Source organism: Eleginops maclovinus, chromosome 13, assembly GCF_036324505.1.
Source record: "Eleginops maclovinus isolate JMC-PN-2008 ecotype Puerto Natales chromosome 13, JC_Emac_rtc_rv5, whole genome shotgun sequence".
Classification (NCBI taxonomy): Eukaryota; Metazoa; Chordata; class Actinopteri; order Perciformes; family Eleginopidae; genus Eleginops; species Eleginops maclovinus.
Window position 1 is genome coordinate 18,294,287 of NC_086361.1, and position 16,913 is coordinate 18,311,199.

At 41.3% G+C, this 16,913-nt stretch overlaps 1 protein-coding gene across 1 annotated transcript in view; it reads left to right on the forward strand.

Annotated features, from left to right (window-relative positions):
• Positions 1–16,913, forward strand: part of adgrb2 (adhesion G protein-coupled receptor B2) — a 133,412-nt gene that overhangs the window by 23,247 nt on the left and 93,252 nt on the right. Inside the window, exons 2-3 of the mRNA XM_063899841.1 lie at positions 11,769–11,852; positions 13,559–13,747. Coding sequence (XP_063755911.1) covers positions 11,769–11,852; positions 13,559–13,747 — 273 coding nt within the window. The remainder of the gene's footprint in view (positions 1–11,768; positions 11,853–13,558; positions 13,748–16,913) is intronic.

Here is a 16,913-nt window from a genome sequence, read left to right on the forward strand (position 1 = left end):
CAGAACAGTGTTACGGTTCAATATGTCTCCTTTGATCTTTCTGCCTGCAGTGTCAAGTATGTGTGTGGCCATGTCTATCTCTCCGTCTTTCCTTGCTTCATCCACCACTGGTTGTTTTGTCAGGGTTATGTCTACATTTTGAGCCATCCCTTCACTTTTTCACCATCCGTAAAGCTTATGTGGGCTCAAAAGTTACGATTGGACTTTTACAGAATGTGATCCTCTGCATGTACGCCAATGTTGTGAAATCCCTCTTTCTAACACACCAGGGGGAAAAGTTGGCAGAGTCAAATTTGATAATGCCAGATATTAATCCTGTAAATGAGAGTTATTATGAACGAGGACCTCTGTGATTAATGTTTATACGTCACGGTATAACTTCGACTTTACCCAGTAGGCATATCACAGATGATAATGCGCAAGAGCAGGAAAACCATGTTCAGAATATTGAATTCCAGCAAGAAAAAACTGTTCTGATTCAGAAAGATATCAATGTTTAGACTTAAAGGGGCCCTTTTGGGGTTTTCCTTTCCTGTAGTGTGTTATATACAGTGGGGCAAAAAAGTATTTAGTCAGCCACCAATTGTGCAAGTTCTCCCATTTAAAAAGATGAGAGAGGCCTGTAATTTTTATCATAGGTATACTTCAACTATGAGAGACAGAATGAGAAAAAAAAATCCAGGAAATCACATTGTAGGATTTTTAAAGAATTTATTTTCAAATGATTGTGGAAAATAAGTATTTGGTCAATAACAAAAGTTCATCTCAATACTTTGTTATATACCCTTTGTTGGCAATGACAGAGGTCAAACGTTTTCTGTAAGTCTTCACAAGGTTTCCACACACTGTTGCTGGTATTTTGGCCCATTCCTCCATGCAGATCTCCTCTAAAGCAGTGATGTTTTGGGGCTGTCGCTGGGCAACACGGACTTTCAACTCCCTCCAAAGATTTTCTATGGGGTTGAGATCTGGAGACTGGCTAGGCCACTCCAGGACCTTGAAATGCTTCTTACGAAGCCACTCCTTCGTTGCCCTGGCGGTGTGTTTGGGATCATTGTCATGCTGAAAGACCCCACGCTTCATCTTTAGTGCCCTTGCTGATGGAAGGAGGTTTTCACTCAAAATCTCACGATACATGGCCCCATTCATTCTTTCCTTTACACGGATCAGTCGTCCTGGTCCCTTTGCAGAAGAACAGCCCCAAAGCATGATGTTTCCACCCCCATGCTTCACAGTAGGTATGGTGTTCTTTGGATGCAACTCTGCATTCTTTCTCCTCCAAACACGACGAGTTGAGTTTTTACCAAAAAGTTCTATTTTGGTTTCATCTGACCATATTACATTCTCCCAATCCTCTTCTGGATCATCCAAATGCCCCCTAGCAAACTTCAGACGGGCCTGGACATGTACTGGCTTAAGCAGGGGGACACGTTTGGAACTGCAGGATTTAAGTCCCTGGCGGCGTAGTGTGTTACTGATGGTAGCCTCTGTTACTTTGGTCCCAGCTCTCTGCAGGTCATTCACTAGGTCCCCCCGTGTGGTTCTGGGATTTTTGCTCACCGTTCTTGTGATCATTTTGACCCCACGAGGTGAGATCTTGCGTGGAGCCCCAGATGGAGGGAGATTAGCAGTGGTCTTGTATGTCTTCCAATTTCTAATAATTACTCCCACAGTTGATTTCTTCACACCAAGCTGCTTACCTATTGCAGATTCAGTTTTCCCAGCCTGGTGCAGGTCTACAATTTTGTCTCTGGTCACCTTTGACAGTTCTTTGGTCTTGGCCATAGTGGAGTTTGGAGTATGACTGTTTGAGGTTGTGGACAGGTGTCTTTTATACTGATAACGAGTTCAAAAAGGTGCCATTAATACAGGTAACGAGTGGAGGACAGAGGAGCCTCTTAAAGAAGAAGTTACAGGTCTGTGAGAGCCAGAAATCTTGCTTGTTTGTAGGTGACCAAATACTTATTTTACCGAGGAATTTACCAATTAATTCATTAAAAATCCTACAATGTGATTTCCTGGATTCTTTTTCTCATTTTGTCTCTCATAGTTGAGGTGTACCTATGATGAAAATGACAGGCCTCTCTCATCTTTTTAAATGGGAGAACTTGCACAATTGGTGGCTGACTAAATACTTTTTTGCCCCACTGTAGGTGTTCGTGCATGTAGACCGTCTGCAAAGGCTAAAATCCTAAAAGTTCACACTAGAGTGAGTTTCTCTCTAACATACTTCCTCCCCTCATCTCCATTGGGCTCCTCTGTTTTCTTCTTTGACATAATGACATCACTACGCAACACTCTATCTTCTATAGGCTAGTGCACCACCACTTTTTTGCATGCAAGGCTAAGGGGCGGGACATCTCTAAGTGGTTCACCGATCACAACAGTGCCGGACTGGGCTCTGGTTTCAGACAGAGGGTGCTTTCAATATGAATTTAGTTTTGATCAATTTAAGCCCCTTGGATAAATATTTAAAAATAATGATAAGCTAAGCAGTGACATCCATTTGTCGTAAGGGAGTTTGGTCAGAGATATTTATATCAAGTAGTTGACATTTTATGACAGATTGATTCATTTACATGTGAGAAATTGGCTCAACTATCAGAGGGAATATCCATATAATCTAAGCACCAATGAAGAAAAGTCAACCCCCCCACGGCCATTCCATTCTGTGCATGAAATCTTATACAAATCAACATCAACAAGAGCTTGAATAGATTGTTTGTGTAGGATGAAAGAGGCAGTTGATGCCATTGTAAACACAAGTTCTGCACAGCGTCGATATGTACTTCAGCTTCAGAGATTCTGTATGTTGGATTACTAAAGTCTCCATCTAAAAATAAAATATCATATTTCTATACAAGCAAATGGGGCCGTGCAGGAGTGCGTAATGTGGGTGTGTGTCAGCGTGTTTGTGTGAGCGAGCATGTGCCTTTTTAGGTGAGCATGAAGTCATAGTTGTGTATTCGTCTGAATGGGCACAAAGTGCGCATCAATGTGTGTTGGTTTTATAGAACATGTTGTAGGGCATAGCCTAATATTTTCCAGATGTTGAGAGAAATTACACAATCTAGCAAATCTACAGTATGTAATGGAGGCCATAAGTGTTCAGTTGAAGAGTTTCTATATCTAAAGGTGAGTACACATGTGGAACCAAACAGAACATACTGTAACAAAGCAGACCAAAGTAAAGCTGAACAGATTGTAAAACTAAACAAAGCACTGTGTTAGACTGTACCGAAGCACAATAGTCATGTACAACACAAACGAGGACATCCATTGATAAACCAAACCACAGCTCCAACAATCTTACCACAACAATAAATATGTTCAGATTTCAAATCACAACTCGATCTCAGTTCCACCTGAATGAACATAACCAATCATGTAGAAACCCAGGACACTACTGTGGTACTGACTTTGTTACTAACATTTGAGCTTCTTGAATATTCTTAATTTCTTTCCCCTTCTTTTCTCACATTGGTTCATCTTTCCAACTCACCTTAATGAGAAAAACCAAACGGCAGAAACTAGGCCTGAGTCAGTTCCCTATCTTGCTGTGGACATGAGCAATACCCCTGCTAAGCCAAGCATGTCTGTGAATGCCTCGGTGTGTGTGGGAACATAAGTGTTGGGGTGCATGTCCCTGTGCAATAAGCGTACATTGCCCCCCTGTCCTACTGCGCTGACCCTTCCTCCTGATGGAAAGTAGTTGACAGAAGAGATAAGTGGTGTGTGAGTGTTTGTATACTCAGGAGAGCGTTTGAGGGCGAGAGTCACCCCTGAGTATCATTTCTTATGCCCTTCTATCAGGTGGAGAGCCAAAGTCTGGCTACACTCTTCTCATGGCCCTCTCTTATGATTCATGAAAAACACCTGCCACAGTATGCCCTGGGTTGCTTTAGCCTGTGGGCAAAGTGCCCATGCAAATGATGCCTGTTTGTGAATGTGTGTGCATGGGGGTTTACACTTGCATGAATACATTTCAGCCTGTGGACAGATGTGGCTCATTTTGTGCTGCAGTCATAGAATGCATCCCATTTTTCTTATTAATAGGATACACACACAAAGAGGAATCAATGCTGTGCATAAATAAACACATAAACATGTGCTAAAAGATGCAGATACTGTAAACACACATGTGGAAAGCCCTAGATCAGTGCTGAGAGCCAACAAACAAAATAGATCACTAAATATAAGAAATATTGAAAGGGACATAAATTAGAAAAGGAGGAAGAAAGACAGATCGGAAGACTCAAAGACTCGTAAAATTAAACAAGAAGTAATTGACTGCAGAAAGGAGAAAAAAGACGTATTTAAATCATAAACGGAGCATAAAAGCAACCCAACAAATGAGCAGGGAAAAAGGACAGAGGAAAAGATAAAGGAATACTGATGCCTTAGCCTTCACACTGTAAACCACAGTTAAGAGCACCCGTCCTCAGACTCCATTCACCTCCCAGACGCAGGACTTTCGGCCGAGATTGGACACTGATTTATAATCCACCTCCTTCCCTCCATCCCTCAGTTCCTCTTCAAGCCTCCACACCAGCATCCCTTCCGTTCCTTTACAGCGTCAGCATGACGGTGTTGCTACGGCAACAGCATACCACTGCAGAGGGAAATGTGAGCAGTAATCGATCTGTTCGCTCGGCTGTGTCATTTATATACTTATCACTGTTGTCATGTGAAATCGGTATGTTTTTGTAATGTCATATTCACAAAAGCTATAGGCTAGGAATGAAAATCTAAAGTCCTGATTGGTAAAATGTCTGTAAAATGACATATTAAAAAAGAAATGGGGGTACTTTTGGGAGATCTGTAGAAGGGAGACAAAAATTAACGAAATGAATAAGGGGAAGGACATGTGACAAGACATGTTGTCCTAAGTTTGTGTAAAGCTTAGAAGCTTGTTAGTTAATTGTTATGTTGCTCCATCTACATACTATGATAAACCCTATACATGAACCTGCACGCTATTAGCTTGTCTTTAGCCATGCTAACATCTGTTAGTATGGCATTGTTGGTCTGTTGGTTGGTGATTTTTTTTCCCAGACTGAAACTTCTCATTAGTATATGATTGGTTGCCAGGAAAAGTTGTACATTCATTATCTCCAAACTACAAATCCAACTTTGGCAGTCGGACATTTTTTTCATTTGTCACCAGCAAGTTGACATTTTTTTTAATCTAAAGTGTCAACAATTACTGAGAGGGTGGCTATGAGATGTGGTGCAGATATCCATCATGTGAGGAGGCGTACTAAAAAATATGGCCATACCCTGACCAAGCACTATGAGGAGGATGGCTTAGTAGAGACTCTCATAGCTGCTACCATGGTTATAAACTGTTCTTATTTATTGGTTATTGCTTTAGGTACCCCATTCTCGTCTGCTTGAGTTTCACCTTTGAATTCATTGAAGTTGAGGATTGAATTGGAAGACAATAAGATGTTGAAGTCAGCAGAATCATGTCAGTCAGACTGAGGTGAAAATATGGAGAGCAAGATGTCCTTTGCTGCAAGTTTCCATAATTTAATTTAACATTTTTCTGGTTGTGTTGTAAAACCTTCTTCACTCTCTTTTTGCAAACGCACTGCACATAGTTCCTTGCACAAGCATGCTAAACCATGGGTGAAATTGTCTGCAATTGATCAGGCAAATGCAACACAGTAATCTTGCTTGCCCTGCTTTAGATGAGTTGTTCTGGCCATCCCTGCATTGATTGCTCTTTGATTGTAGCTTTCTAGCTTTCCTCGGGGTCCACTGGAGTCTAAATCCATCGAATTTCTCATATTGTTATGGAACTGAGAGATAGAGAGACTGAAGTAGAAGACGGGGGATGGGGGGGGTGGAGGGCAGAACGATAGACCAAATGACTGTGTGGTGTGGGAGTTGGAAGATTTGAAAATATCTAATAAGAGAAAGAAAAACGGGGAAAAGGGGCAATTTGAGATTTCAGAATGAAAGTGAAATGAAACAAAGCCAATTTAGCAGTTTGGAAGTATACCAGGGCTTGTGAGGATTTGTGTATATATGTTGTGTGTGTGTGTGTAGGTGTGAAACAAAGCTGCCAGCCCAAGGGGATGAGAAAACTAGATTCTGAATCCATTTTGAGGGCACGCAAATGACCTTGAGGCCCCTATAGCCAAGCAGACGCTTTCCTGCACCAAACTGATTCAACGTCTCTTTTCATATCTGCTGCTGAGTGTGAAAGAAGTGAGAGAGGAGTGAGGGAGGGAGGGAGATGGAGTGGGTCTGTCTGTCCAGTAGCTTATAAAAAGTCCATTATGGTGCGCTTCTATCAGTTTGGACTCTCCCAGATGGACCCTGGAGTAAATGGACAGCACCAGAGAGCTATAAACTCAGATTTGATGTACGGCTGAGAAATTGCTCTGTGTGTGTTCGGGAGTGAGTGTGTGTTGTTGTGCGTGTTAAGGAGTGTGTGCATTCAATCATACACACTGCACTGAAAGAGCTGACAGTAGTCAACTGCAAACATTCTCGTGCCACTGTTTTGTGCATGCCATATACTTAACACAGCTGTTTTATATGTTAACATATGCATTCTCCTGCCACACACACACACACACACACACACACACATATATAAAGGCTTCCCAGCAGGCTTAAATCCCGGCTCAGTCTGACAAAGGAGCCTGTGGCTCTAACTGGCTCTGCCCCAATCCCTTTCCCCAGCCTGCTGCTTTGTACAGGCTCAAAACCGCTTTACTGCATGACGTTTATTTATCAGCCATATTTACTTCCGTGTGTGTGTGTGTGTGTGTGTGTTTGTCTCTCATCATTTGTCTGAGCACATGAAGGTATATTTGAGATTTGGTGACACTGCTTACGTGTGTGATTTTTAATATGTCCAACATTGTGTATTCATGTCTTGACGTTTGTGTGTGTTCATTGTGTGTGTCCTGTCCCTCTTTGCATTGACTTTAGGAAGCTGAAAAAGCTGCCTGCTGAGCGATAGCGATCACCACACTGTGGACGTGACTTGGTCCTTATACATGCTACTTTATCAACAGTTTTTTTGTCTGTGAAGAAAGAGAAAAATCACCAAAGGGCAAAGACTTGAATGACTTTGGGAAGCATTGCTTTCATCTAAGCAGATAGGTTCTGAAAAATCAAACAAATCAAATGGTTATCCGGTTATCAGTTTTATTCATTTTCACAAGTGATTGTGTTTTATCCACTGTATGAAGGCAGATTCATGGAAGTTGCTTTCCTTTAGACCTTGACTTGTGTAGACTCAAATATCCTTAAACCTTATATAACAAATGACACTGACCCAACATTTTATATGATCTATGCACTGCACTGTTAATACAGTGATCGTTTCATTTGTCAGGGCAAGATTCGAACACTCCTGACAGATGACACTAAGGCTTCATTTCAAATGTTGAATCTCCACATCTGCTCCTGACCAATGATAGTATTATCGACCCTCCTCACCATTGGAAGTGATACTGACAGCTCTAGATGGAAGGCAGATTCCTTTGGAGATGAAGAACAGCTGAAACGGGTGTAACAAAGTAGGGATGAGAGAGGGCAAGAAGATGTGATAAAGTGTGCGACGATGTGTCCATTAAAGTGTGCTCGAGAACATTAAACAATAACGTAGGGACTGTAAAGGTCAGTACTCCTGAGGGGTTTATCCATATTGATCTTTACTTTCGATTGTGCCGGACTCCGCAGCGGTGTCCATCCAAATCCTCCTCTGCGCTGTAGACCTGGCAGAGAGAGAGAGCGAGAGAGAGAGAAGACCAATTGAGACGGAGGGAGATAACCAATTGAGACGGAGAGAGATATTAAAGAGATAGAGGAAAGTTGTCCTCACTGGTGATTTTATGTAAGACGTTACTCCACCGTCCTGCTTCACTGACCTCTGTGGCCCAGAAGCCCAGAAGCGCTGAATGTACACCCACCCACACAACTTAATGTGTGGCCGATTCTGCCATGAAATGATTCAGACACAGGGATTGGAATTTTGTCTTGAGCCTTCAAAACATGAGAGTTAGTTATCTTGTTGAAGTTTGTCACAATCTAGAAGCCATTCAGTATGCAGTTGACCTTAACAAACTCGCTTCTTGTTTTGCGTACGTAAAACAAAAGTGTGAACCATTTTCTTCTGAATGTCGTTTGTTTAGGATGATATGTTGTGTTATTATGGTGGGGATGATAGTGAAGATGAATGCATTAAGCCAGGAACAGTGGTGATGCAAGCTGCAAATATCAAGTACTGAAGGAGCAATATATCCTGGCACAAGGTTTTAGGTGTAAGAAATTGCTGTAAAACCTGCAGCTCAGCAAGTGGGCGTTTGTACTGTGCTCTGACCCGAGTAAGTCTAATAAAAACCCATAAATCCCAGAGCTGCTGGTATGTGCAGCTCTATTTTCTGTTTGATTGTCACATGAAACGCAACAGTATTCCAGAAGTCTTTTTTTAGGCAACGACTCGACTAGATAAAATGGTGTCTTCGAAAAAATACTTTAAGAGCGCTGTTGCACCATTGGCTAATCTTTGTTTGCCTCAAAAGAAAGAAAAAACACACATGCACGAAGTAATAGTTTGTTTCAACAAGGGCCAGATGTAGATGATGTCTACACAGCACGAAAATACAACTATAACATTGTTTCACGGATAAAACATTTTCTTTGGCCTTAAAGCACAAGTGGTCCTGCTGGGAAAGACACACAAAACAAGCGAAAGGGAGGGAGAGCTAGACAGCACCGATGAAAAGGCGAGATGTAGACGATAACAAACACAATGCTTTTATTCCTTTCAAAGAGTTATTTTGCAAAAGGCCAAATTAGAGGGCTGGTTACGATGGGCGTTTGAGCAATCAGACCCCTGTGTGTGTGTGCGTGCGTGTGCGTGCGTGCATGTGTGTGTGTGTGTGTGTGTGTGTGTGTAATGGGATGCAAGGATTTGTACACATGCATGTCTGTGTTTTTCCCCAGGCCAACATTTTGACTGAAGTTAATGTGATAATTGTGTCGATCGCTTTTGCACTTTGTAATCTAACACGCGTACACACACACACACACACACACACACACACACACACACACACACACACACACACACACACACACACACACACACACACACACACACACACACACACACACACACACACACACACACACACACACACACACACACACACACACACACACACACACTATATGACATTTCTTGTGTACTGTATGTTTCAGCTGCTTCATGTCAAGTCAAGCTCTGCAGAAAAACCCATAGGCAAGTAGCCAAGTAAAAACAGATCTACTAAATCAAAGATTGTTTCTAGTGCCGAGGGAGTTGATTAAGACTTGAGTAGCTGAAACTAAGCCTACAAATCCATTTGCACAGATCAGAACAGACTGCGCCTCCGTATGTTTGTACCAATTGAGATAAAACTGACTTGGATATTTTGCATGATTTCGCTTTCTCCTTACTTCTTCTCTAGGCAATCATTCTGTTTCGGCAAATCCTTATTGCTCTACATGTATATGAGGTGTTCCAATATAAATAAGCTCTCTGATAAATATCCAGGCCTTTCTCCAGTGTATTACATGTGTTAAATATTTTTACGATTTCAAGTCAAGGCTTCTTTTATAGCTTGCTTACTTACCTTTCCTCCCATTGCATTTCAACCTATACATTTAAATTGACATTACATGCTTTGCCTTTAATGAGACGGTAAGCATCCTCCTGATTTTCTGAGATTAAACTGTAGACTTGACGTTCTGTGACATTTCAGTACGATGTGTGCTGAAATGTATCGCCGTGTTCTTTAAATATTCTGCAACAGGGAGCAAGCCAAGGGAATGTAGGCGTCTGTGTATTATTTTGCCAAAGTCGTGTTTGGGTGTACAGAAGAACGTGCCTTATTTACGTCTCTGAATGTACAAAGTAGATATCGATGCCTATGAAGACCTGTTTGGCTCACATGTTTGTAGTAAAGGATGTAGATATCGACACACTATTTATACTCTTTAAGAGTTTGACTTCATGCTGCATTACATACAGTGGTATACAAAAGTTTGGGCACCCCTTAGGAAAACCACTGCATCAGTTTGTCACTTGCTGAGCTTTTGAAGCAGCAACTTCATTTTAACATATGTTATACCTTATGGTAACAGAAACATCTCAGTAGTGAAATAACTTTTATTGGTCAAACAGAAACATGTTTATGTGCATTCAAACAAAAATAGGCATGTGCATAAATTTGGGCACCCCTAAGAAATAATTCCATTAATATTTAGTATTGCCTCCTTTTGCTGCAATAACGGCCTGTAGACGCCTCCTGTAGCCACAGACAAGTCCCTTAAGCCTGGCAGGTGGTATTTTGGCCCATTCTTCCACACAAAACGTCTCCAGTTCAGTCAGGTTTCTTGGCCTCCGTGCATGGACAGCCTTCTTCAAATAAATCCATACATTTTCAATGATGTTAAGGTCTGGGGACTGGGATGGCCATTCCAGAACATTGTACCTGTGCTTCTGCATGAATTCCTTGGTGGATTTTGATCGGTGCTTAGGATCATTGTCCTGCTGAAAAATCCAACCCCGGCGTAGCTTCAACTTTGTGACTGACTCTAGAACATTCTTGTCAAGAATCTCCTGGTACTGTAAGGAATTCATGTGGCCCTCAACTTTAACAAGTTTTCCAGTACCTGTGCTAGCCACACAGCCCCATAACATGATAGATCCTCCACCAAATTTTACAGTGGGCAACAAGTTATTTTCATTGAATGCAGTGTGTTTTTTTCGCCATGCATACCTGTTCATGTTATGACCAAATAACTCAATCTTGGTCTCATCTGACCACAGTATTTTGTTCCAAAATGCTTCTGGCTTGTCCAGATGTGCTTTTGCATACCTCATGCGACTCTTCTTGTGATTAACACTCAGGAAAGGCTTTTTGCACATCACCCTTCCAATGAGCTCTTCCTGGTGCAAAGTACGCTGGATTGTGGAACGATGAACAACTACACCATCAGCAGCCAGATGTTGTTGTAGTTCTCTGGAGGTGGTCTGTGGCTTCTCTGTGACCATTTTCACCATCCTTCGCCTGTGCCTTTCCCCTATTTTTGTCGGCCTACCACATCTTTCCTTCACACGGACTGTTCCTGTGGCCTTCCATTTCACAACTACGTTTCTGACTGTGGAGACAGACAGTTTAAACCTGTCAGATAATTTTTTGTACCCTTCTCCTAATTTATAATGTTGGATTATCTTAGCTTTCAGGTCAGTGGAGAGTTGTTTTGAGGTCCCCATCTTGCCACTCCCTAAGAAAGAACCTAGGCCAGGCACAGCCAGCTATTACCTATGTTAAATAGCCTTTTTCATGATTGGTTCCACCTGTCTTTGTAATTGAAGGTCTAATGAGCTAATCAAAGCAATTTTGTGCAGCAACCTGTCAGCTATAAATCCGTACAGGTGTTGAAATGAATGCTATTTATAAGGGTGCCCAAACTTTTGCACATCCCATTTTTTGCATTTTATTTTATTATAATAAAACTATGTAATGCTACCCTAAGAATTTTGGTCTGGAAAACACTAAAACGTCTACATCTTTGTAGGAAAACAAATGTTGTTGCTGTGATGTTCTATTATAACGGAAAAGCAAATTGTCATGAAATCTCAGAGGGGTGCCCAAACTTTTGCATACCACTGTATATCCAGCTGTGCCGTTCAATACGTGCTGAAAAGAAGTGTACATGTAAGTGAAATCTCTCCTTTTTTTTCTCCATTTCAGACCCATATGATGATGACGATCTGAAAGTGAAGACCCAGAGACCTCGATCAGCTGACCAGCCAGGTGTGTTTCAGGCACAAACTGGTGAGTAATGTGATGTGTGCATGAGTCCAGCCTGGGACACAAGAATTCAACTTGAATTTGACAGGCGGTGTATGTCACTAAATTTTAAAAAAATCCTTATAAATAATTTGTATGCATTAACCTTCCGGAGCCTGGCTGATCTCCAGGGCGGCTACTTTAGTTGGCCATTGCGTGTGTGACACTTTAAAATCTTACATAATGAATAGGATTGCAAATGACTGATGGAATTATTTATGACATGATCCATATTACATATGACACATGTAGCTTATATATGCAGAGGAATCTGCCTTATACATACATGGCATTACATGGTGGCTGATTCAGCCACATTAGAATAGGTCATACACTCATTTGTGCCCATATGCATACACATATAAACACACACACGTTTCCATATTCATAGCTCCCAGTGTGTGGAGGAGGGAGTCCCTACCTCAAGGGAAACCCCTGGCTCTGTCTTGTCCTTCTCCTCTACCCCCACTCCCCCATCCCCTCCCCTCTTCTCCCCATTCTTCCACTCCTCCAGGCATGTGTGATGAGCTTAAGCCCTGACTCACGGCATGTTAATGAAGATGTAATGCGATTAACGGACATGCAATTAATTTGATTTCCTTCTTTGCCATGTGATGACGCCTCGATGAAAGGACACGGCGCTCATAAAGAATTTAGAGAAGAGAGAAGCGCGATGACTTCACACTTGGTTTTTTCGCTGTCAAGGGCGTCACTCGGGGGGAACAATGGGAGTGTTTTCGCAGCCGCCTGCAGAACTCACTATCACCCACAAACCATCCCAATCTTTGCCACTAAATTAACAACTAAAGCAATCCTTTTTGGCTTATCTGGGAGATCTTGTGTTACCATAATTCCATGAGTATTAATTTGGTTGAAGCCGTAACAGGATCATCATCCTTATGAATATTCAATCAAGGTTTATTCACATTAAGGAGATTGAATCCAATCCCCCGTGCACTTTATGCAGGAATATCACACAGATTATTGGATAATGACATGGCATCACAAGTTAGTTTATGTCAAAATTATATATTTACAAAACTGTACTATTGAACTGTGTAAGCACAGTTAAAAATAAGATCATTAGCTTTTATTCAGTGGGGAAAAAAAGCACAATCCTATAACTATAGAAAGAGTCTGTTGAATAGTCCCAGGCTTTTCTCTGGACAAATGTATGCATTACGATTTAGTTTTTGTGGTGTTGTTTCTTTTATTGTACCACTGTAATATTGCAACGTGTCACTGCGGTCCTACTGAAGGGGTTTTCATTTTATTTCAGTAAATAAACCTAGAATTGCCAACATGAAGTTAGAGTTAAGTGCTATCCACTCAATGTTCCTGTAGCTCCTTTTTTGTTTTGGCTTTTTTGGCTGTGTTTCCCATGGTAAAAAGTACAAAGTATAAACAGTTACAAATCTAACGAGACAATATGAACATGCATGTCCAGAGATACATGGATGTGTTGTGTCACCTGTTGCATCACCCATGCTTTATTGCTTTGGTTTGAACCCCTTAGTTGTTGTTTTTTTTACTATAAGTTGTTGTGCCAGTCAGCTGTGGTCATTCTACAGCTAAAATCGTTTTCCTCTTCACCTTTTCATATCTGTTCACTCCCTCAGAAGCGTTAAAATCATGACACTGGAATCATTGAGAATTACCCTGTCTCTGTCCACCTCCGTCTTGCTCTTTAGGCGACCCCGCGGCAGAGGAGTGGTCACAGTGGAGTGTGTGTTCTCTCACATGCGGGCAAGGCTGGCAAGTGAGGACGCGATCATGCGTTTCTTCTCCCTATGGGACATTATGCAGCGGAGCCCTGCGGGAAACACGCATGTGCAACAACACCGCTTCCTGTCCGGGCGATCCTGGCATCACAGGCTCAGGTATGTTAACTAACTTTCAGTATTCCTGAAATCCCTGAGTGAAACCAACTGGTTAGAAAATGTTTTCTTACAGCAAAATGATAAGGTTTTTATCTTTCTCTTTGTGCATTGTATTCGGTGCCGTTTAATTAAGCAAGGGGTGGAAATAATTGCCAAGGGAGCCTCTTTTTCTTAATGTCTTCGGTGCCTGGTGACTTCTACAGGGTGCTTTTCTACTCATTTGGTATAGTGGGATTTGCCCCCTGACTTTTATCGAGGGATTATAAGCAAAAAATAAATGAAAAAGGTTTAGCATTGTTGCAAAAATAATGACCAAATACATACAGTAGGCCTATGTGAATTTACTCAAGGCTACGGTTTGGTTTGTTTTTTTTTAAATGTAAAATTTGACTAAAGGCAGTTTTAAAACATAAGCTCTGTTCTTAGCGCCTCACTCACCCATGCAGCATTTACTTGTCTGTTTAGAATGTGTTAGGAAAACTGTAAAACTGAAGAAAAATAATGACAGTGTGAAAACTCTGTCACTTTAAAGGAAGGTAGGCGGCATGACCATGCGCGAGCGCAGACACACACACACACACACACACACACACACACACACACACACACACACACACACACACACACACACACACACACACACACACACACACACACACACACACACACACACACACACACGCACACACAATCACATCACATGGGATCTGCTCAGCCAAAACACAATCTAACCAAGCAGAAAAGAACCCACAGAATGAGAATCTAATTTTGTCATTTCGATTCACACTGCTGGCCAGCTGAGCGTGGAAGAGAGACGAAGAGTGAGGAAGAGAGAGGGGGAGACAGACGTGACACCTAAGCTCAATGTCAGCAAGTCTATTAGACTTTCCACAGCTCAGAAGTTCATACTTCCTGGATTCTCTATATTTAGCTCTCCTCTTTCACCTTTTTCGTTCAGCATAGCTCACATTTCCAGTGTCTTTTCTGTATCTACTTTTGCATACATTTAGTATAATAAACAAAATAAAGAGCATACCTAACAGATGTTTGATTTACAATGAACAGTAAGACTTACTAAACAAACATGGACATTTTAAAATAAAATAATGCATGTTGGCATTACAATTAAAACATCAACGACATGTTAACTACAGCACCTGCAGCTTTTGCTTCCACTTAACAGAAATCAGTTTTTCATTTTAGATTAAACAGCAGCTCAAAAACATTTTTAACTGATCAAGTAAAATGTTCATATGCAAGCGAGCTCTGCCAATTCAGCCCCTTCAACCCTTCTCCAAAAAGGCTGGATCAAAAATGATGAGCACCTCAGCAACACACAACACAATCAAGCCAGATCAAGTCACTGAGGGAACTTGTGTACCTCTCATTCTGAATAATGTGAGTTCTGCTCTGGGTTTGATTGCCTGTGTAGGTCTTCACAAGATGAAATTTTGAAGTACTTCCCGTCCTGTTCTGGTTTGATTGGTTGTCTTGATTGCATTTGAAATGAAATCCTGATTCAGTCATTTCAGCTTCAGAAAGGACCAAGGTTCAGTGTTGCTCTGTAAAATATAGCGTGACACACCCGCAACTCAGACCGAACCGTTGGCACTTTAGTTGCATTACTGGCAAACGTATGTGCCAAGGCTTGACAGGGGAGAAAAATGTATGGCATAAAAAGGCAATATCTCTAGTTCTGCTGCATCAATTTTGATACTTTTCAACTGTCCATTGTGAGCCCAAGAGTCTTATGTTAGTGCTAAGTTAAATCGATGCAGTATTCTTTCAAGATCAAGGCTCTGGCGGTACAGTTTTAACCACAATGGAGTCAGTCAAGGTAGCTTCACATGGTGTTGCTTAATTTCATGGTGCCTCACATGAATAAATTCCCCAACGGACCCAAATCTCACTTTGGATGTTTTTTCCAGCTGTGAACCTGTCAAAACCTGGAAATCTCGTTCTTGGCTACTTAAATATGGCAGTGATTAGGTGCCTGACCAAATATTTTCCTTAATGGAAAGAAGAAAACATGATCCTCCATTTTCTTTTGCCATCTCTATGCTCTGATCCATGTGGCACCTAAGAAAGTGCATCACAGAAAAACAGCACCAATGTCCTCCATACACAGCCATTCCAATAAAGACAGTGATATGTTTGAGGACAGACCATTTATTGAAAGTGTGAGCCCATAACTTCTGTGGGGACAGATAACTCAAAGCAAAAAACGAGCGACTACTGTCTGAGTGTCATTGTCAAGACATAGGGTGGGGTGATTGGGCTTTAGCCTCTATAAAAAGCCCCATGTTTAGACAGGTCCTTACAACAAGTTGCTTGAAAGTGTTGCCATTGTCATTTAGAAGATAAATACTTACTATTATTCTTCAAGTGCAATTCAGTGAGTTTTAATTGCGATTTCTGTAGGTTCGTTACACTTTATTGAATGAAATATTTGCACATTTGTGCTTTCACTTAAGATTTAGGTGTCATTCAGTGGTTATTGAAGCCTCTCAAACCCGAAAGAAAATGTGAAAATGGAGAAGCGAGAAGAAGTTTTTCCCTTCCCTGTCGGTGCATATGCTAATGTTGTTTTTATGCAAATGCGGCAACGCGATTTGTATGTCTAAGTGCCTCATTTTCCATTCAGTGTCGATATTAATATCCTCAGCCGCTCCTTTGATGGGATATTGGTTGCTGTGTTATGTGCCGTTTATTATTTCATTTATTCCCCCACTCCTCTGATGTTTCTTGACGTGGTTCTGGAGGGGTGGAGGGGCACCTCTGGGATTGCCTGAATGGGATCACACCAAATTCAAGTAGACTTAGTATGCGTGGGTGTTAGCAAAGAGACATAAAAGTGTTTAATGAACTTGATGTGGTTGATTTAAAAAAAAAAAATCTTTCTTTTTACTCTGATTCACTCTGGGGGTAATATCAACATGTTTGTTCGATTAGTTGGTCTTTGATCAAAGCATAAAAAAAGCAATACATCCATATGTAATAATCTCAATATAATGTTTCCCATTCTTAAACATCAAATGCTCTAAGATCAAACATATCCAGTTTGACTTTGAGAGAAAATGACACACATAAACAGCTCACAAATTCAAGCATGAGCTGGGCCTTTTCAACCCTGATGTTCGGAACATGACAGCCAATCGAGCCAACT